Source organism: Balaenoptera physalus (genome assembly GCF_965194825.1).
Source record: "Balaenoptera physalus genome assembly, chromosome: 17".
In the NCBI taxonomy this organism is placed as follows: domain Eukaryota; kingdom Metazoa; phylum Chordata; class Mammalia; order Artiodactyla; family Balaenopteridae; genus Balaenoptera; species Balaenoptera physalus.
In genome coordinates this window covers 82317734-82339153 of record NC_138895.1, presented here as the reverse complement: position 1 = coordinate 82339153, position 21420 = coordinate 82317734, and the positions used below count along the sequence as shown (strand labels likewise).

The window sequence follows — 21420 nt, the reverse complement described above, 5'->3', positions numbered from 1 at the left end:
GGTGGGATTGCTGGATCATATGTGGTGGCTCCGTTTTTAGTTCTTTGAGGAACCTCCATACTGTTCTCCACAGTGGCTGCACCAGTTTACGTTACGTTATGTGAGAATTAAAAATATGTAGTCACTAATAGTGAGTTTAAGTGTGGGCTCTTGTCATCGGTTTTTCCTCTGCACCTGCTCCCCCAGAAGTGTCTCAGGGCCACGAAGAATCTCTCTCTCATGTTGTGGAGCAACCATCCTAATTAAGCATCTTTACATAACTGCAAATGTCCTTCATAGGACACTTAGTGTAAAACCCTGGAGAATAAAACTTCCCCTTTCCTGAGAATACGCTGCGTTATGCTCCTAAAGAACAAGCCATACTTCGCGGTTCAGCGGGTGGAGCCGGGAAGCCTCTTCCTCCAGATCTCGGCAGAAGGCGTTGGCGGGTGCCGGGCGGGTGCTGTGTCCTGTGCCTGCGCATCTGTTATGTCGGGGGATTAAGATAGGCTTGGAAGGGGAGAGGGACTGATAAGATGCCTGCTGGAGAAGCAGACAAACATGTAACCGTCAAGGCGTCTGCATCTAGGGTGTGGGAGGTGGTCGGGCAGTCCCACGGGAAAACCGACAGCAGAGCACGCAGGGCCTGCAGGAGCCCCTGGGTATAGACCCCAGCCTGCGCAGGCTGCCTCGCCTGCCCGGCGGCTCCCACAGGGATCACAGGTCTCACTTTGCTCTGCACCTCCCACTTTTAAAGCCCTCACTGTCCCTTCGGCTCTCCTAGTGAGAGGGAGGGAGGGAGGGAGGGGCTCACCCAAACCTCTCCTGTAATCCTCCGGTGGTCCCAGATGCCTCGGGCAGCTAAAGGAAGTGTCTGGACTGGGAGCTCCTCCTTCTCGTCACCACCTTGTACAGAGTCCCTGTGTGTGAGGCCGTGTCTTCACAACAGTTGAAGATTTGAGAATAGCAATCAATAATAGCAATACTGCAATAATCAATAGCAATTTTCTGCATGAGCTGTTCATATATTTTGGAGATTAATCCTTTGTTGATTCGTTTGCAAATATTTTCACCCATTCGGAGGGTTGTCTTTTCATCTTATTTATGGTTTCCTTTGCTGTGCAAAAGCTTTTAAGTTTCATTACGTCCCATTTGTTTATTTTTGTTTTTATTTCCATTACTCTAGGAGGTGGGTCAAAAAAGATCTTGCTGTGATTTATGTCGAAGAGTGTTCTTCCTATGTTTTCCTCTAAGCGTTTTATAGTGTCCAGTCCTACATTTAGGTCTTTAATCCATTTTGAGTTTTATTTTTGTGTATGGTGTTATGGAGTGTTCTAATTTCATTCTTTTACAGGTAGCTGTCCAGTTTTCCCAGCACCACGTATTGAAAAGACTGTCTTTTCTCCATTGTATATCCTTGCCTCCTTTGTCATAGATTAGTTGACCATAGGTGCGTGGGTTTATCTCTGGGCTTTCTATCCTGTTCCATTGATCTGCATTTCTGTTTTTGTGCCAGTACCATACTGTCTTGATTACCATAGCTTTGTAGTATAGTCTGAAGTCATGGAGTCTGATTCCTCCAGCTCTGTTTTTCTTTCTCAAGATTGCTTTGGCTGTTCGGGGTCTTCTGTGTCTCCATACAAATTTTAAGATTTTTTTCTTCTAGTTCTGTAAAAAATGCCATTGGTAATTTAATAGAGATTGCACTGAATCTGTAGATTGCTTTGGGTAGTATAGTCATTTTCACAGTACTGATTCTTCCAATCCAAGAACATGGTATATCTCTCCATCTGTTTGTCTCATGTTTGATTTCTTTCATCAGTGTCTTATACTTTTTTGTATACAGGTCTTTGACCTCCTTGGGTAGGTTTATTCCTAGGTATTTTATTCTTTTTGTTGCAGTGGTGAATGGGATTGTTTCCTTAATTTCTCTTTCTGAACTTTCATTGTTAGTGTATAGGAATGCAAGAGATTTCTGTGCATTAATTTTGTATCCTGCAGCTTTACCAAATTCACTGATTAGCTCTATAGTTTTCTGGTGGCATCTTTAGGATTTTCTATATATAGTGTCATGTCATCTGTGAACAGTGAGACTTTTACTTATTTTTTTCCAGTTTGTATTCCTTTTATTTCTTTTTCTTCTCTGATTGCTGTGGCTGGGACTTCCAAAACTATGTTGAATAATAGTGGCAAGAGTGGACATCCTTGTCTTATTCCTGATCTTAGATGAAATGATTTCAGTTTTTCACCATTGAGAATGATGTTTGCTGTGGTTTGTCGTATATGGCCTTTATTATGTTGAGGTAGGTTCCCTCTATGCCCACTTTCTGGAGAATTTTCATAATAAATGGTTGTTGACTTTTGTCAGAAGCTTTTTCTGCATCTATTGAGATGATCATATGGTATTTATTCTTCAGTTTGTTAATATGGTGTTTCACATTGATTGATTTGCATATATTGAGGAATCCTTGCATCCCTGGGATAAGTCCCACTTGATCATGGTGTATGATCCTTTTAATGTATTGGATTCTGTTTGCTGGTATTCTGTTGAGGATTTTTTGCATCTATATTCATCAGTGATATTGGTCTGTAATTTTCTTTTTTTGTAGTATCTTTGTCTGGTTTTGGTATCAGAGTAATGGTGGCTTTGTAGAATGAGTTTGGGAGTGTTTCTTCCTCTGCAATTTTTTGGAAGAGTTTGAGAAGGATGGGTGTTAGTTCTTCTCTAAATGTTTGATAGAATTCACCTGTGAAGCCATCTGGTCTTGGACTTTTGTTTGTTGGAAGACTTTTTTAAAAAAAAATTATTTATTTAGTTATTTTATTTTTGGCTGTTTTGGGTCTTTGTTTCTGTGCGAGGGCTTTCTCTAGTTGCGGCAAGCGGGGGCCACTCTTCATCGCGGTGTGCGGGCCTCTCACTATCGCAGCCTCTCTTGTTGCGGAGCACAGGCTCCAGACACGCAGGCTCAGTAGTTGTGGCGCACGGGCCCAGTTGCTCCACGGCATGTGGGATCTTCCCAGACCAGGGCTCGAACCCGTGTCCCCTGCATTGGCAGGCAGATTCTCAACCACTGCGCCACCAGGGAAGCCCAGTTGGAATATTTTTAACCACAGTTTCATTTTCATTACTTGTGATTGGTCTGTTCATATTTTCTGTTTCTTCCTGGTTCAAGTCTTGGAAGGTTATACCTTTCTAAGAATTTGTCCATTTCTTCCAGGTTGTCCATTTTATTGATGTATCATTGCTTGTAATAGTCTCTTTTGATGCTTTGTATTTATGCAGTGTCTGTTGTAACTTCTCCTTTTTCATTTCTAATTTTATTGGTTTGAGTCCTCTCCCTCTTTTTCTAGATGAGTCTAGCTAAAGGTTTATCAGTTTTGTTTATCTTCTGAAAGAACCAGCTTTTAGTTTTATTGATCTTTGGTATTGTTTTCTTTGTTTCTATTTCATTTATTTCTGCTCTGATCTTTTTGATTGTTTTCCTTCTACTAACTTTGGGTTTTGTTTGTTCTTCTTTCTCTAGTTCCTTTAGGTGTAAGGTTAGATTGTTTATTTGAAATTTTTCTTGTTTCTTGAGGTAGGATTGTATTGCTATAAATTTCCCTGTTAGAACTGCTTTTGCTGCATCCCATAGATTTTGGATCGTCGTGTTTCGTTGTCATTTGTCTCTAGGTATTTTTTGATTTCCTCTTTGATTTCTTAAGTGATCTCTTGGTTATTTAGTAGAGTATTGTTTATCCTCCATGTGTTTGTGTTTTTCACGGGTTTTTTCCCTGTAATTTATTTCTAATCTCATAGCTTTGTGGTCAAAAAGATGCTTGATATGATATGAGTTCAGTTTTCTTAAATTTACTGAGGCTTGATTTGTGACCCAAGATGTGATCTGTCCTGGATAATGTTCCGTCTGCACTTGAGAAGAAAGTGTAATCTGCTATTTTCGGATGGAATGTCATATAAATATCAATTAAATCTCTCTGGTCTATTATGTTATTTAAAGCTTGTGTTTTCTTATTAATTTTCTGTCTGGAATACCTGTCTATTGGTGTAAGTGAGGTGTTAGAAAGCCCCCACTATTATTATGTTACTGTCAGTTTCCTCTTTTATAGCTGTTAGCATTTGCCTTACGTATTGAGGTGCTCCTATGTTGGGTGCATATATATTTATAATTGTTATATCTTCTTCTTGGATTGGTCCCTTGATCATTATGTAGTGTCCTTCCTTGTCTCTTGTAACATTCTTATTTTAAAGTCTGTTTTATCTGATATGAGTATTGCTACTCCAGCTTTCTTTCAATCTCCATTTGCATGGAATAACTTTTTCCATCCCCTCACTTTCAGTCTGTACGTGTCCCTAGGTCTGAAGTCGGTCTCTTGTAGACAGCATATATTCAGGTCTTGTTTTTGTATCTATTCAGCCAGTCTGTGTCTTTTGGTTGGAGCATTTAATCCATTCACATTTAAGGTAATTATTGACATGTATGTTCCTATGACCATTTTCTTAATTGTTTTGGGTTTGTTTTTGTAGGTCCTTTTCTTCTCTTGTGTTTCCCATTTAGAGAAGTTCCTTTAGCGTTTGTTGTAGAGCTGGTGTGGTGGTGCTGAATTCTCTTAGCTTTTGCTTGTCTGTAAAGCTTTTGATTTCTCCGTCAAATATGAATGCGATCCTTCCTGGGTAGAGTATTCTGGGTTGTAGGTTCTTGTCTTTCATCACTTTAAATATATCGTGCCACTCCCTTCTGGCTTGTAGAGTTTCTGCTGAGAAATCAGCTGTTAACCTTGTGGGAGTTCGCTTGTATGTTATTTGTCATTTTTCCCTTGTTGCTTTTAATAAGTTTTCTCTGTCTTTAATTTTTGTCAGTTTGATTACTGTGTGTCTCGGTGTGTTTCTCCTTGGGTTTATCCTGCCTGGGACTCTCTGTGCTTCCTGGACTTCGGGGGCTATTTCCTTTCCCATGTTAGGGAAGTTTTCGACTATGATCTCTTCAGATATTTTCTTGGGTCTTTTCTGTCACTCTTCTCCTTCTGGGACCCCTATAATGCAAATGTTGGTGCATTTAATGTTGTCCCAGGGGTCTCTTAAACTGTCTTCATTTCTTTTCATTCTTTTTTCTTTATTCTTTCTGCAGCAGTGAATTCCACCATTCTGTCTTCCAGGTCACTTATCCATTCTCTGCCTCAGTTATTCTGCTATTGATTCCTTCTAGTGTATTTTTCATTTCAGTTATTGTATTGTTCATCTCTGTTTGTTCTTTAATTCTTCTAGGTCTTTGATAAATATTTCTTTTTTTTTTAATTTTTAATTTATTTGTTTATTTATGGCTGTGTTGGCTCTTTGTTTCTGTGTGAGGGATTTCTCTAGTTGTGGCAAGTGGGGGCCACTCTTCATCGCGGTGCACAGGCCTCTCACTATCGCGGCCTCTCTTGTTGCGGAGCACAGGCTCCAGATGCGCAGGCTCAGTAATTATAGCTCACGGGCCTAGTTGTTCCGTGGCATGTGGGATCTTCCCAGATCAGGGCTCGAACCCGTGTCCCCTCATTGGCAGGCAGATTCTCAACCACTGCGCCACCAGGGAAGCCCGATAAATATTTCTTGCATCCTCTTGATCCTTGCCTCCATTCTTTTTCTGAGGTCCTGGATCATCTTTTTTTTTTTTAAATTATTTATTTATTTATATTTGGCTTCGTTGGGTCTTTGTTGCTATGTGCTGGCTTTCTCTAGTTGCAGCAAGTGGGGGCTTCTCTTCGTTGCAGTGCACGGACTTCTCATTGCGTTGGCTTCTCTTGTTGCAGAGCACGAGATCTAGGCACACGGGCTTCAGTAGTTGTGGCTCGCGGGCTCTAGAGCACGGGCTCAGTAATTGTGGCGCATGGGGCTTAGTTGCGCTGTGGCATGTGGGATCTTCCTGGACCAGGGCTTGAACCCATGTCCCCTGCATTGGCAGGTGGATTCTTAACCACTGCGCCACCCGGGAAGTCCCTCCTGGATTATCTTCACTATCATTATTCTGAATTCTTTTTCTGGAAGGTTGCCTATCCCCATTTAGTGGTTTTTCTGGGGTTTTATCTTGTTCTTTTATCTGGGACATAGTCTTCTGCCTTTTCACTTTGTCTATCTTTCTGTGATTGTGGTTTCCCGCCCAGCTTGTGCTGGATCCTTTAGGAAGATGCAGTCAGCTCCTGGGGCTGGTGCTGTGTGAGGCCTCATTTGGGTTCTGGTTGGAGGCCCGAGGCTTTGGCTGGGTCTCTCCTAGCAGGTCAGCACATCCCTCTGGCCCTTGATGGGCCCTTTGCTTCCTGGTGTGACCCCTGCCCTCCCTGGGAGCTCAGCTGGGGACTCCTTCCTCAGTCTTTTCCTCTGCTGCCATCTGGGCAGTTACCTCCCCAGGGCACTGAGTTCCTAACTCTCCCACCTCTGTCCCTGCCTGGAGCGGAGTGATGAGGAGTGGTACGTGCCACCGTTACCGCTGGAGCCTGACTGGAGTCCAGTTCCACCTCCCGCTAGCGGTGGTGGTGGAGCCCGGTAGACAGGGCATAACTCACATGTCTACACTGAAGAGTTTTCAACACATCTGAACTGTGTCAGTGCCTCGCTCTCATGAGGACTCGGAAAGCACAACTATTACTGTTTACTGTTGTTCTCTGTGTATTTCTCAAACAGAGACTGAAGATTTGACGACCCCAAGGCAGGCACGCAGAGAATCAGGAGGAATTAAGTAACACGTTGGAGCCCCTCCAGCCCCTCTTGTCTCTGTCTTCATAAGTGGCACATTTTCTCTTTCCTTCGTCCGAAGGCAGGCACTTGTTTTGTTCTTTATTCTCTAACCTCTCATCTGGATTTGAGGTGACCCACGCCCCAGCTTTCCAGAGGCTACTTGGGCCTTGGGCAACGACTTGCATGCCCGCTGCCTTTCGGCTCTTACTCTGACCCGGGCTAGCACAATCTAGTTTCAGACCTACCTGTGGGCTGGAGCGCAGGGTTCACGGGGCTCCTGTGTGTGTGTGTGTGTGTGCGCCCACGTGCGTGTGTGTGTGCGTGCGTGCATGCTGGAGGAGGAGATACAGCACAGGTGTGTGACTGTCTGCCCTAGAGTGTGCGCAGGTATCTTTAGCTGCTTCTGCGAGCCTTGCCCCTGAAAGGTCACGTGGGGGGCCCACAGGCCACCAGGCCGAGCCCTTCATGGAGGAGGTTTGGTCCATCTTTGCAGCCAGTTCTGTAGTAGAAACAAGAGCAGTTTATTGCAGATGTGACAGGACCCTTTGTAGACTTTGTCTATACACATTTCTGTCCCTCAGGACAAAAGCCTAAGAATAAGTGACATTTCCCTCATTTTAGTGCCAAAAAAAGTACAAAATGACCATCTGAAGGCTTTGTGCCCTGTGGCAGATGTGGGCCCCGCCATGTCTGAAGAGCTTCTGTGAGTTGTTTTCGGGAGGAGAGATATCAGAGACGTCTTCCAAGGCTGTGGACGCAGTGATGGGTCTCTCTGTGGTCTTGGAACTGAGGCTGGGGACGGCGAGCCAGCAAAGCAAGGACAGAAGGGGGTTCGGTGGCTGTGAGGCATCGGGGGAAGTTCCCTCTCACGCTCCCTGTGAGGAGCAGTGGGGGCGGCACGGCTCTCAGCCCGCCCACACCCGTCTTTTTAGTCTCCCCTTCCAACCCCGGGACTTCTTATCCGGGTGTTCCTTAGGGAGAAGGTGGGCTTGCCCCATGATGCAGTCTGGCTCCCGCCCCACATTTTAGGTAAAAACAAGCCCTGAATTCCTTCTGCTTCTCGTTACAATTCTGCCATTGTTTTGAAAAGGACAGCCCATCTCTGGAAAGCCAGTACTGCTAGAATATTAACTATCAATGCGTTCACGTCGTCGTCTTGGTGATAGCTGCTTTTCACTTTTCTTGTTTAAGTAGAATAACACTGAGTCAGAGCGACTATTTGGAGAGAGGAAGGAGTCAAGGAACACAGTGGATCTGGGGCTCCTGGCTGCGTGGCGGTTGAGCGGGCGGCGTCCTTGCCCTTGGACCGTTGGTTTCATCTCCCCAAGAGGCCGCGAGCGTCCGCCTTCATCTTTGTCAGGAGGGAGGTGTTCTCCCTGAGGAAGCGGAGGGAGCAGAGGCTTGTTAAACCCACCGCCCTTGTTCGTTTTCTCATTCATTGCTCACAACCGCCCAGCAGGCAGGGGGCCCTCATCGTGTCATCGCGCAGAGGAGTCCGAAGCTGGAGCGAGGCCGCCTGCCCCGGGCACCCAGCCAGCAAGTTCACGGCGGCATCTGACCACGCACGGGTCCTCGGGCTCCTGGCTGCCACCTTTCTCTTCCTCACCTGTGCCCCTGGCAGGGTGGCCAGAGGCAAGGACTCAAGTGAGGCAGGAAATCAAATGCCTTGGCAGCGGCTTGGCTTTCGTTTTGGGGGTGAAGTTCTCTGCCCTCATTGTGCATCTGTTTTGTTTTTAATACTAATGATCCTTTGCGATGACTTATTGACAGTTCACTAATCCTGGCTTACCTCTGGCTTAATGTTTTCAGCTGACACAGAATGTTACTCCTTTGTAATTTATATTATTTAGCTATTCTTAGCCTTTAGAGTGAATGCGACTTAGGTGAGTGTAATTAGAAAGGCATATTTAACACACAAGGGATAATTTTCTCTTATGCAGCTGTGCATTAAGAAAAAAAAGCATCTGCGGGACTATAAGGTTTCCATTTATAATAGAGATTTATTCTCCCAGAGGCTAGGAAGCCATAATCCTCTGAAAGCTCTTTATATCAATGCTGAAGGTACTCCTTTCATTCATTTATTTATTTAATTGGTAAGCGATGATTGAACTCCTCCATCGGGCAGTGTGCCAGGCTGTGAGCCAGCCCTGGGGGCACCGCCGTGCCTGGAGGGACTCTCGGGGTTGGGGGGGGGGAACCTGACATTTAAGTGGGTTATAATGACTGTTTCTACAGCGGTGCCATGGCTGTCTATTACAAGGAGTTCGGAGCTGGGCAGGTGTAGCATTAAATTCTGCCTTGGACAAGCTTTGGGGATGGCTGAACAAATCACAAATCCAAGCCACAGTTTCTTTTTTTTTTTTTGAATTCTTAAGTTGTATTTATTTTTCTGTACAGCAGGTTCTTATTAGTCATCCATTTTATACACATCAGTGTATATACGTCAATCCCAATCTCCCAATTCATCACACCACCACCCCACCCCGCCACTTCCCCCCCTTGGTGCCCATACGTTTGTTCTCTACATCTCAAGTCACAGTTTCTTTATCAGCACATGGGAGGCTCTGTAGGCCAGTGGTCTTGAGAAGTGAGGTCTTCAGAGTCAGTGGCCAAGTGTAAAGCCACGTCTGGGTCTGTTGTGACTTGTTTCTGTCATTGTGGTTCAGCTGCTTGTGGCCCAGCACTCAGTCCCAGGCCCTGAGGGAGCTCCGGCCAGAGCTCGGCGGCTGGCCTGCCAGGGTGCCCTGCTTGTCTCCACTGGTCCGCTTCCCATCTTTCCTGCCTTCATGCAGCTGGGGTCAAACGTCACACTGGAAAAGGCTCAGCCTGGTTTCCTCTTGTCTCCGGCCTCTTCCGGAACAGTCTGACCCCCTCCTCATGCTCTTGGCAGGGCGTGCGGCATGGTGGGCAGCCTGGGACAGGGCTCAGCGGACGTCTGATGGACAGTCGGGGTGGTGGCTCTCCCTGGCCTGCCGAGGAACCGTGGAAGGAGGGTGGTGTTAGACTGTCAGCCCCGGGCTGTCTTCACATGGGTAACAGGGTTTGAGAGGAGCCAGCTAGCACCCTGCTTGCACGATCTAAGTTTGGAACATCAGAGAGGTGTGTGCAGGAGTGGCATGGTCAGCTCACCAACCCGGAGAAGCTAGGTGGGAGGGCCGGCCTGGCTGGGGCCACGTGGGCTCCCCAGCGCCTCACCGTGGAATTAGCGTGTCCACACAATCAAGGGCAGAGCTGAGGTCCATGATTCTCACCCACGGGGCCGGCTCTAGGACTCGGGCCAGCCTGCAGGGCCAGTGGAGGACAGGGAAGGGGTGGAGCCCACAAGACCCATCCTTTGCCATCTCACCAGTTAGGGAGGCTGCCCTCCTCTCCCCTTCTGCATGTGGTGGCTCTCAGAGTGTGGTCTCTGCACCAGTAGCGTCAGCTTCCTGGGGTCTCCTTAGAAATGCAAATTCTCGGGCCCCTTCTGGACCTGCAAATCAGAAACGCTGCTGTGGGGCCCAGCACTGTGTCGAAACGAGCTCTCCTGGGGACTGACGCGAGTTCTGGGGCAGAGCTCCGCAGTCAGGAGAGGTGCTGGGCAGAGGTGGGCTATAAAATCCAACCAGAGAACCCCGGTATTGGTCTCTCAGGCCTCAGGGTGGCCAGTGGGAGTTGGGGTAGCCAGTGTTTTCCATGTGAACCAGGGCATGGAAGAGTGAGGGAGAGAGTCCTTGGGGAAAGTCCTTCACGTGGAAACAGAAGAACGGAGAACCAAGCCCTCTCCACAGAGGGGTGGTCTGGGACATGCTGCTTAATCCTCCTTAAGCCTCCTTCCCTCACCTGCAAAATGGGGCTAATGAGCTCTTCTCTGAAGGATTTTGAGGCTTAAACTACACGATGCATAAAGAAAGTGGAATTCAATGTATAGTAATAGATGGCCATTAAAATGCAGTTTTATTTCCTTAATCTCTTTTCCTATTGGCCAAGATGTTCTGGAGGATCTCAAAATGGGAGAAAAGATTATAGACCAGAAGAAGAAATTCTAGGTGCCAGAGTCAGCCTTTGCTACTGGGGACAGAAGCCCAACAGAGGGCTTACAAGGGCGCCCCTCAGTCTCAGCTGCTCAGCTCTTATCCTGGGCGTGGGACCCCTGAGGTCTGGGCAGGACAGGTGGCTCTAGTCTTGGCCTGTTGTACCAACTGAGCTGGAAAAGAATTCTGTAAAGCAGCTGTTAAATTGATTCCCACTGTGAAGATAAAGGGTGGAGGTTCCAAGGGAGGTGGAATTTACCAGGGTCACCTGCTCCGAGGACCTAGAAGTGCCATTGCTGGCCAAGCAGGCAGAAAGTTTGTTTTCTATTTAAAGAAGGAAGTTTGCTGGAGTGAGGAAGGGGCAAAGGCCACAGGCTAGAAGAGTTGTTGAGTAACTGAAAACATCAGCAGAAATAAATTAAATCAGGAGCAGCCCAGCTCCAGAGAAAGCAGAGCCTCGTGAGATGCGGGCTTTGCAGTGGTCACTGCCTTGTATCCTCAGTAGCCTCGTCGGGCTTTGGCAGCCTCTGATTCTTGTACGTCTCCAGAGTAAAGCCATAATTTCATCTCAACCATCTGAATGAATAAATGTCCATGTTTCCAGCCCTGGTTAACAGACCACGTGGCCCCAGGCCTATCAAAGAGGCAGCATACAGCGAAGGTGGACCTGACTGTGGTTCCACACTCGAGGTTAGAATGCCATTAGGTGCTTAATGAAGGTGCAGCAGTGTGAGTCTGATGAGATCAAAGACAGACCTGTTGTCACGGATTTAACGTTGGATGGGATCTTGTAGTGCACTTGGCCTTGGGCCCGGAGTCTTAGAGGTGGACTTGAGCTCTTTGTCCCGCCCATACCTATGTACCCCGCTTCCCATGAAGACCAGGTGCCAGGTCTAATGGTGGAACACCGGGCGTCCTCTCTCTGTGGGCCCTCGGCTGAGGTGGGGACAGGCCCCACAAGCACTGACTTGTGTCCTCTGGAGGAGGGTGCAGGGTGCACCCTACGTTTCTCACATTAGAGAAGGTTGTCACAGGTGTGGGAAAATGAGAATGAATCTTGTGGTGTAAATTTGGAACTTGAGGTATCACGCTGAACTCCCTGTTTGTGTTTATTTCTGTATCCTTGTCCATATATATACTTACATCCATATCTATCTATAGCAAGATGCCAGTATATATGTATGTATGTATGTATGTACAGACACATGTTTCTCAGGTTTGTTCACTGGAAAAGCCTTGAAGCAAGAGCATCTTAGTAGCAAAAGAAAATTGTCTTGTGTTGTTAGAAAATTGTCAATGGATGCTAAAGCTAGTGAGTGAGAATTTAATGAGGAGTAAGGTATTTATCACCTCTCAAAGCGTCTCCGCGCAAACTGCTTGTTAATTACTAATGGAAAAATAGGAACAGAACTCGCAGACACCATTATCGTCATTATTTCATTATCTATCTATCTCTCTATGTATCTGTCTATCTATCTTCTATCTCTACCTGAAGAGAGGGAATTTAAAAATGAGAGAAGATGTGAAAAGTTGCTGATTGGGTAAAGGGGTGGTTTTTGTACTTTCCTTTCAAATTTTCTGTCACTTTGAGATAATATTGAAGTTAAAAGTTTAAAAGATAAACCTTAAAGTCATAGAGGAAAACAGGGGAGAATAATATTTTATAACCTTGGAGTGTGGAGATTGTTTCTAACCGTGATTCAGGAGCCATGGAAAAGGTGCAAGGGACATAAAAGAAAAGACTGATGCATTAACTGCAAAAAAATTAAACATTTCTGCAAGGCAAAGAACATCATAAATAAACCCAAAGATACTATCCAAATGTGAAAAAATATTTGCAGCTTATATCACAGGCAAGGAGTAATTTCCTTAATATATAAATCCTCCTAGATATCTGGAAGAAAAAAACCTGACAGGTCAATTAAAAAAAAAAAAGGTCAAATGATATGAACGTGTACTTCACAACAAAAAAGATGAAATGGCTGCTTTTTTTGGTACCAGAAATCAGATTTTTGACTTGGCCTTTTAACAGTCCCCAGACACATCTTCCTCCATCTGGACCTCACGTCCTGACCCTTCTCAGTCACCAAGGGACTTCTGGGCCTCTTGAAGAGGAGCTGCTTTGATGACTGGTGTTGCGCAGATCCATTCCTACATTATTGTGGATGTACCATTTAATTTGTAGTCACTTGGCATCTTTAAGGCATAATTAACACTGAAGAAAGACTTTGGCCAAAAGTGCTAATTAACTGGAAAGTAGTGGTAAGGCTTTCATTTGTATGTTTCATTGACCTTAAGTAAACTGGAGGGCTGGCCTCTTGGGGTATGAGGCCCAGCTGGGACCTGTGGTCCTGAACGTTTGACTTATTAAGTGAATAACATCACAGCTGTTAATCTTGTGTCGTATCACGGAAATAGAGCAGAAGGAAATCTGCGGTGACAGGTCCACTGGGGGTCTTTAAAAATTAGAGGTCTATTTCTTAGACATATAAATTAGTTATGACAGTGTCCAGGGTGATTGTTTTTCTCTGGCAATAGCCTTAGTTAGATTAGAAATCACGGAATATTAGGTTAGTATTACAAAATGAACAGTAAAAATTCGTGTGAGAACTGGTAAGAACCTCAGGCAGTGTCTGGCACAAGTCTCAGATTTTGCAGATGAGTGTATTGAAGACTAGAGAAGGGACATGACTTTTCCAAGGTCATGTGAAGTTTTAATTACAGTAAATCATAACCTCACTTCCATGACCCTGCTGCAGAACCTGGGGATCCTGAGGCTCCACATTCGTCCTCAGACATAGGCAGCCCTACATCAGTGTGGCCCACACTCTGACTTTGGAGTCTTCTGTTTTAATGTTTGCAAGTGATTTTGTGCCTATTAAGGATCAGGATCAATTTCTAAAATCAACTTTATTAAATATAATTTGCATTCCGTAAAATGCAGCCACATTAACTGTACAGCCATCAAGATATAGAATATTCTCATTATTGCCCGACAAGTTTCCCTGACCCCTTTGCAGTCAGCCCTCTCCTGCCCCCAACCCGGGCAACAACTGATCTGCTTTTTGTCCTAAAGAGTAACCTTTTCTAGCATCTCATGTACATGCAAGCATACGGTATATATTCTTTTGTATCTGGCCTCTTTCACTCAGAATAATGTTTTGGGGATTTCTGCATGTTGTGTCTGTCAGTAGTTTGCTTCATTTTGTTGCTGAGTAGTATTCCGTAAGATTTGTTTGTCTAGTCACCTACCTGCTGTTGGACGTTGAGGTTATTTTCAGTTTGGGATTAACCTGTACTACGAATAAAGTTTCCAGGGACATTGATATACATGTCTTGGTATGGATATATGTTTTTATTTTTCTTGGTAGGAGTTTCATTGCTAAATAATATATTAATTCTGTGTTTAAATTTATGAGGAATTGCTTAGTTGTTTCCCAAAGTGATTGTACGTTTTACATTACCACTAGCAATTTCTGAGAGTTCTAGTAGATTCCTTAGGATTTTTGGGGGACACATGACTATGTCATATATGAACAGACAGTTTTACTTCTTCCTTTCTGACATGTAGGCCTTTAATTTCTTTTTCTTGCCTTATTGACTTGCCTAGGATCTCAAGTACAGTGTTTATAGCAGTAATGACAGCTAGGTCCTCGCCTTATTCTGGATTTTAGGGGCAAAACATTGCTTATGATTAAGTATGGTTTTAACTGCAAGTTTTTCATGGGTGCACTTTGTGGATTGAGGATGTTCCTTTTTATGCCTAGTTTGCTGAGATTTTAAAAGAAATCATAAATAGGTTTTGAATGTTGTCAGCTGCATTTTCTGACGCTATTGAGATGATCCTATGACTTTTCTTTCTTTTTCTTTTCTTTTTTTTTTTGTCTGTTAACGGTCTGTTAATATGGTGAATGACATTGATTGATTTATAATGTTAAACCAAACCTTGCACTGTTAAGCTTACTTGGTCATGATGTATTACTCATTTTAAATATTACTGAATTTGACTCAGTAATAATTGTTAAGGATTTTTACATCTAAATTCAGGAGGGATATAGGCCTGTAGTTTTCTTTATGCACTCTGCTTTTAGCATTTGGGTAACACTGGCCTCATAAAAGGAATGGGGATATTTTCTCCCTCTCTTTTCTGAAGGCGTTTCTGTAAACTGGTATTGTCTCTGACATTAAGTTTTGACAGAATTCAGCTGGGAAACCATCTGAGCTTGGGGTTTCTTTTAGAAGGGTGTTTTAGTTAATGAATCCAATGTCTTCGCTTAGCAGGAGGCTCTGCAGGTTTTCTATTTCTTGTTGGTTCCGTTTGGTAACATGTGCCCATTTTACCTAAGTTGTTGAATCTATTGTCACTAAATTGTTTACACTCTTTCTTTACTGTCTTTTTCATGTGTGTACAATCTGTACAGATACTCGTTTTCATTCCTGATATTAGTAATTAGTTTCTCACTTCTTTTTTCCTTGATCAGCCTAACTTAGAGGATTGTCACTTTTATTGATATTTTCACAAAATAGGTTTTAGCTTAACTGATTTTTTTCTCCCATTATTTGTCCAATTTCTATTTAATAATTGCCCAATCCTCCCTTCCTTACTGGGTTGTTGGCTCTTCCTATCCAACTCCACACCTGACACACACGGGCTTTTTTCCTCCTGTATCCTTGTATGTACTAGGACACTTCTCTGTGATGTAATATATCACAACTGTCTTAGATATCTAGGGGCTTGTGTCTTTGACTAGACCTGAGCAAGCCCTCAGGGGTGGCATTGTGTGATCTGCCATAGTCCCTTACACTTAGTAGACATTCAGGGTCAGTGAGTGAATGAGTGGGTGGATGAATGAATGAATGAATGCTGTTCTGAGCAGTTTGCATACATGGAAGAGAGAGGGCTGTGCAGCCATGCAGCTCTGCATTTGAACCCTGGATGTGCTACTCCCTGGGTGTGTGGCATAGGCCAGTCACCTAACTGCTTGTTTGCGAAAACTGGGCTTTACTTGTAGGGCTCTTAACATTAGAGCCCATGTATGAAGACAACTTAGCATTGCATTTGGCACTTAGTAGGTGGCCAATAAAAGGTAGCTCTTGAAAGACCTTTCATTTTAGCTCAAATAATAAATTATATTGATAGTATACCTAGAAAGTAACTTTTCTCTAATTCTTCACCCATTTCTGATTTTTATAATAGTCTTCCCTCAAAGTAAAGACCATTGCATGTTCTAAGAAGGGAAAGTCTTATGGCAGAGTACTGCATTGTTCCTCCTTATATTTTGATTGAAATAAAGCTTCAACATCCTGTGTCTTTTATCACCCCACTTTATGGCTTTATTAAAATATTCTAATTTTGGGGGACTGAGGTTTTTTTTTTTGTTTTTGTTTTTTAATCAAGGAAGAAAGGCAGTAATACTCAATTTTAGAAAATCTTTTCTGTGCTTGATTTTCATAAATTACATATTTTCCCCCATAATTATATCTTTTCCTTGCTTCTCTACAGAGTAAATAAACAGCCAATTCCAAGAAGATAGAAACACAGAACTATTTCTTCTTTGTTATATGGTACTTGACAGTTATCTATCTCTGTGTATTTTTTGCTCATTTCCCAGGTGATTTCTACTCTATCACTACCTGGAGACAACTTTTAAGTTTACCTTAAAAAACAAAAAAGACAGTGTGACATTTTTATTACTTCACAGATTTTGGCTTTTCAAGGCCATAATTGAGAACCTGTTTATTTCCTTGACCACCATGCTTGCAGTTTGTGGAAGCTGCCATGTATGTGTTGGGTGATGGATTGGTTTTATTTGCTTATTTATCAGTTAATTTATTCAGACATTCATTGACTCAACATTTAGTGAGCTTTCTGAGATCAGGGACCATACTGTATTCATTGTTCTAAGCACAGATCCTGGCACCCAGAAAGTACCCAGGAAGTGATTGAAAAGATGAATGAAAGAATAGACCAAACAGATGAGAGTCAGCTGAAAGGTTTATTTGGATGTGTGTATGGGGGGGGGGGTCTTACCTTCTGCTCACAAACAAGGGTTTTCAAAAGTATAAGACATAAAATTGGCAGTCCTTTTGAGATGACAGTGCAGTGCTTTATGCTATGGGAAAAGAATTTGGGATTTTGGTGAAACCAAAATATGATCCTTGAGTATTTTTTAAAAATCTGTATTTCACAGAGTCCTTTTAAAGTAAGGCAGTATAGCCATCTTACTGGAGAAGGCATGGCTTTTGAGGGGCCATGAAGAAGGAGTAACATTTATACAGGTTGAGAGAATTAGTAGGACCAAAGTTCAAGGGAACCTGTAAACATTTAGACCTTGAGGAGTGGTGGGAGGTGAGTTGGAACAATGAGCTTTTAAAATGGGACTGAGGAACTTGAATAGACATTTCTCCAAAGAAGATGTATAAATGGCCAGTAAGCATATAAAAAGGTACTCAACATCATTAGTCATTAGGCGAATGCAAATCAAAACCAAAATGAGATACCACTTCACCCCCATTAGGATGGTGATTATTAAAAAACAGACCAAGCAAACAGGAAAAAAAACCAAGTATTGCTGAGGATGTAGAGAGATTGGAATCCTTGTGCATTGCTGGTAGGAATGTGAAATGGTGCAGCCGTTGTGGAAAATGGTATAGTGATTCCTTAAAGAGATTAGATATAGAATTATCATGTGATCTAGCAGTTCCACTTCTGGGGATATGCCCAAAGGAACTGAAAGCAGGGTCTCAAACAGATATTTGTACACCCATGTTCATAGCAGCATTATTCACAATAGCCAAAAAGTGGAAGCAACGTAAGTGCTTGTTGACAGGTGAATGGATAAACAACATGTGGTATATCCATTCAGTGGAATATTATTCAGCCTTAAAAAGGAATTAAGTTCTGATATAAGTTATAGCACAGATGAACCTTGGAAACACTATGCTGAGGAAATAAGCCAGTCACAAGAGGACAAAAATGCAATGATTCCACTTATATGAGGTATCTGGAGTAGTCAAATCCATGGAGACAGAAAGTAGATGGTGGGTGCCAGGAGCTGGGGGAGAGGGGAGTAGATTTTTTTGTGTAATTTGTATAGAGTTTCAGTTTGGGAAGATGAAAAATTCTGGAGATGGATGGTGGTGATGATTATACAACAATGTGAAAGTACTTAATGCCACAAAACCATACACTTAACAATGGTTAAAATGATAAATTTTATGTTATGAGTATTTTACCACGATACGAAAAATGTTAAATAAAATAAATGACATTGAAATACATTTCACATTTCTTCCTATTTTAAGCCATGTTGCCTTAGGGTGTCAGTTGGTGAGGTTGCAGAAGGAGAAAGGAACCTCTTTAGTGAGTGCATATTTGTTCTGCTACTTCGTTTTCTCACCGAATCTTCATTAAAGTCCAGTGAGATAGGTGTTAATTATTGTCCCCACTTAACACTTGAGAAACCGAGGCTGAGAATGGTGAGATACTACGCCCAAGGTCTCACAGAGTGTCAGGCTGAGTTTATCTGGCCTCCACACCTGCTCTCCGTCCACTGTACCAGGCTGCCTTGCCTGTCTCTGGAATTTCTGTCCTCTGGCCTTCCCAGAGGACAACCATTCTCCACCTAGGATGGCCTCTGACAGCATGCACACACAGGTGGTTTTCTTTAGTTCTAAATAATTGTGTCGCTGTGGCTGCCTCTCTTTTGGAGAGGGGAAACCGGTCAATGAAAGCAATAACTGAAGGCTAAATGCTGTGTCTTGCCCAGAAGGCTTATTGAAATGTGACTCTTGAAGCATAGGGAAGAGAGCAGGAGGGCAGGTGGGCAGGCACCTGCTCTGCCATTGGGAAGTGTGGCTTCTCTTGGCTCTTGCAGGTGGGAATGTGCTTGAGTCCCCACCTTGAACACGTGGTTTTGAGGCTCCTGTCCGGCCCTGTCAGCCCCAGACAATGCTCTGAGCTCACCCTCACTCTTCCTTTTCTGGAAAAGGCTTCCACTAGGGTCATTAGTGACCAGTTCATCGCCATTAGTGTGGTGGACGCTTTCTCAGACCCTTTTTACATGGATTGGCTGCAGCAATGGACATTCTGACCCTTCTTCCCAGAGCTCTGCCCTCCTTGGGTTTCCATGACACCAGCCTTTTGTCTCCTGTTGCTTGTGCTTTTGGTGTCATATCTACGAAACCATTCCTAATCCAAGGTCATGAAGATTTCCTCCTATGTTTTCTTCTTAGAGTTTTATCGGTAAACTTTTTATGTAAAGGACCATATAGTAAATATTTCAGCTTTGCTGACTGCCTATGGTCTCTGTTGCATATTCTTCTTTGGTTTTGTCGTTTGTTTTGTTTTACAACCTTATAAAAATGTGAAAACTGTTCTCAGCTCCAGGGCATACAGAACCAGGCTGCGGGCCAGATCTGGCCCTTGGGCCATAGCGTGCTGACGCCCGTTTTAGGACCTTACCGGGGAAGGCTGAGTCATTTTAGTGAGGAGTTGAGCTGGGTTTGAGATTTCCTGTTGCTATAGTTACTCTTGGTGCAGCACAGGCTCCAAATTGTGCTGGGGGAAGGGGAAGAAAGTAGGGGCTGCTGAGGTAGGTACCAGGGGTTTTTCCCATAATGGTCCTCCATCCTCAGCCCCGAGCCCTCCCTGCCCACCAGCACCTGGCCGGGATCTCTCCACACCTTCATGCCACCCCCAGAGGCTTCTTACCGGGTGCCTGCTAGGTCTGTGCCAGGAGCAGATGGGGCCCTCTTGTTCTCCTCGTGCTGCCTCAGTCCTAGGTCGGAGCCATGCCCCTGGATCCTGCGTGTGGGCTCTCAGTGTTCCTGCCCTTCCCCCAGTAGCAGCCATCCTCTGCCTGGTATAGTGGTGGGCAGTGTGTATGAATGGGTTTCCTGCCTCTGTCTCTAGTGGCATTGCTGTAGGATCCTGGCTTGGGACCGGCTCCTGGCCCTCCCAGCAGAGTCTGCCCTCCCCTCACTAGAACGGATATTTACCCCTGTCTTTGTGCCCTTGGCATTGGCTACCCCTCCTCCAGAAGCTTAAGATTTTGCTTTAGAGGAGAGAAGGGTCTGGATGGGGTTGGGATGGGGGTAGGGGATTGGAGCTGGGGTTCCGGTTTCTTGTTCTTCCTATGGTGGCTCCTGACCCCCTCTTCCAGGCCTGTACCCCCAGGGAGGCTCCCCTGCACTCCTGCCCCTGCCCGTCCTTTGTGTAAGCCCCCAAGGAGGTCCTGGGAGAAGACCTGGAGCGGCGGGAACTGTCCTGGGGTCTGGAGAGTCCTCACTATCAGTAGAGCCCCTACTCAGCCTTTAGCAATTCATTAACGTCTGAGCTGATTCCTTCCTGCCGGCTTGTATGGTGGCTGGCTCTGCCCCTGGTGAGATGTGTCCCCACTCTGTCCCTCCTGGAAGGACCTTGTTCCTCCTTGGCCTTCTGGCTATGTGGTTGCCCTGTGGCCTTATCTCTGTGGGTTCAAGGAAGTGTCATGAGTTTGTAGTTTGTCGGCCTTACTCACTGTTAGCCTGGGAGCCACGTTCTAGCTCCTTGATGGAAGTCCCTCCTCCCCCCCAACCTGATCTGTCTGTTTAAGTGATGCTGATTGAAATGCGTTTTTCTCTCTGAAATGCTATATCCCGTCACAGAGTAATTCTGGAGCTCCTTTCCATTCGTGTTTCCAGGCTGAGAATTGTAGGTGTTAGATACAGGGCATCATCGGAGGAAAGATGTTACCAGATGTCAGGTGCCAGGTGACAGCCCTGGGTGAGAGCTGCCCGTGGCAATAACTTTACCAGTTGGGATAATCTTCAGCCTTATCTGAGCGAAGTCTGCTGCCTGGGGGAATGGCAATCAACTTAGGGGGTACTAACTTACCATTTTTTACATCTTTTTAGACCCTGGAAGCTATCCTGAATTTCAAATACTCCGGAGGCCCGGGCCACATTGAAGGATATTACAGGAACCTCTCCCTGGGGCTGCACGTAGAGGTTGAGCCATCTGTATTCTTCACACGAGTCAGTACTCTGCCGGCAACCAGGTAAATGCACCTCTGCTCTTGGACCGCCTTGTTCTAGAGCCTGAGGGCGCTGCGTTTGGAATTCTGACCTTGGTGTTCGTTTTGGTCCCACTGTTCGCTGTGCTGAGTTATTTAGCCTCCCTGGGTCTTCACCAGAAAAACAGGCAGTGTGGAGCAATGCCGCTTCAGTTAGGTGGGAGTGACCGGACTTCACCACACCTTCTACCGTGCTGTAGTAATATTGTTGGCCGTGCAGTATGCTTGCTTGTGGTTGTCATCTTGCAGGACACGGTTCCCGCCCGTTGTCCCGAGCCTGGAACTCACTCCCGTCTGGTTCAGCTCTCCTGCTAGCAGGGGCTCAGCAGACGGCTCCCTGTCTTGGAGACCCCTGGAGGCGTCCAGCCTATCTGTCTGTGTCACTTTGGGCGCCCCAGGAAGACTGTGCAGGCAGGGCCCGGCTGCCCAGCGTCTCAGCCCCATCTTTGCGGAGCTCCCAGCCATCTGGAGCGTGGGGTCATTTCTGCCCAGAGCACCCTACTTGCAGGAGGCTTTCTCTCTTGATTACTTCTCCAGGCCTAGTCTTCCTTTAGGGAGAAAGAAACCAGTTTGTCTACTTCAAACCCGGAAGTGGTCAGAGATACTAGAGGTTACTCCTGCCTTAGGCGGGAGAATGACAGTTTCTCACCCCCGAATTTGA

The 21420-nt window shown here is 44.9% G+C and overlaps 1 protein-coding gene across 5 annotated transcripts in view; it reads left to right on the top strand.

The window, feature by feature from the left end:
- TRAPPC9 (trafficking protein particle complex subunit 9) overlaps positions 1-21420 on the top strand; it is a 556901-nt gene that overhangs the window by 343228 nt on the left and 192253 nt on the right. For all 5 annotated transcript variants that reach the window (XM_082433781.1, XM_082433777.1, XM_082433780.1 and 2 more), the window contains one exon: positions 20602-20744. In XM_082433781.1, the coding sequence (XP_082289907.1) occupies positions 20602-20744 (143 nt within the window). The remainder of the gene's footprint in view (positions 1-20601; positions 20745-21420) is intronic.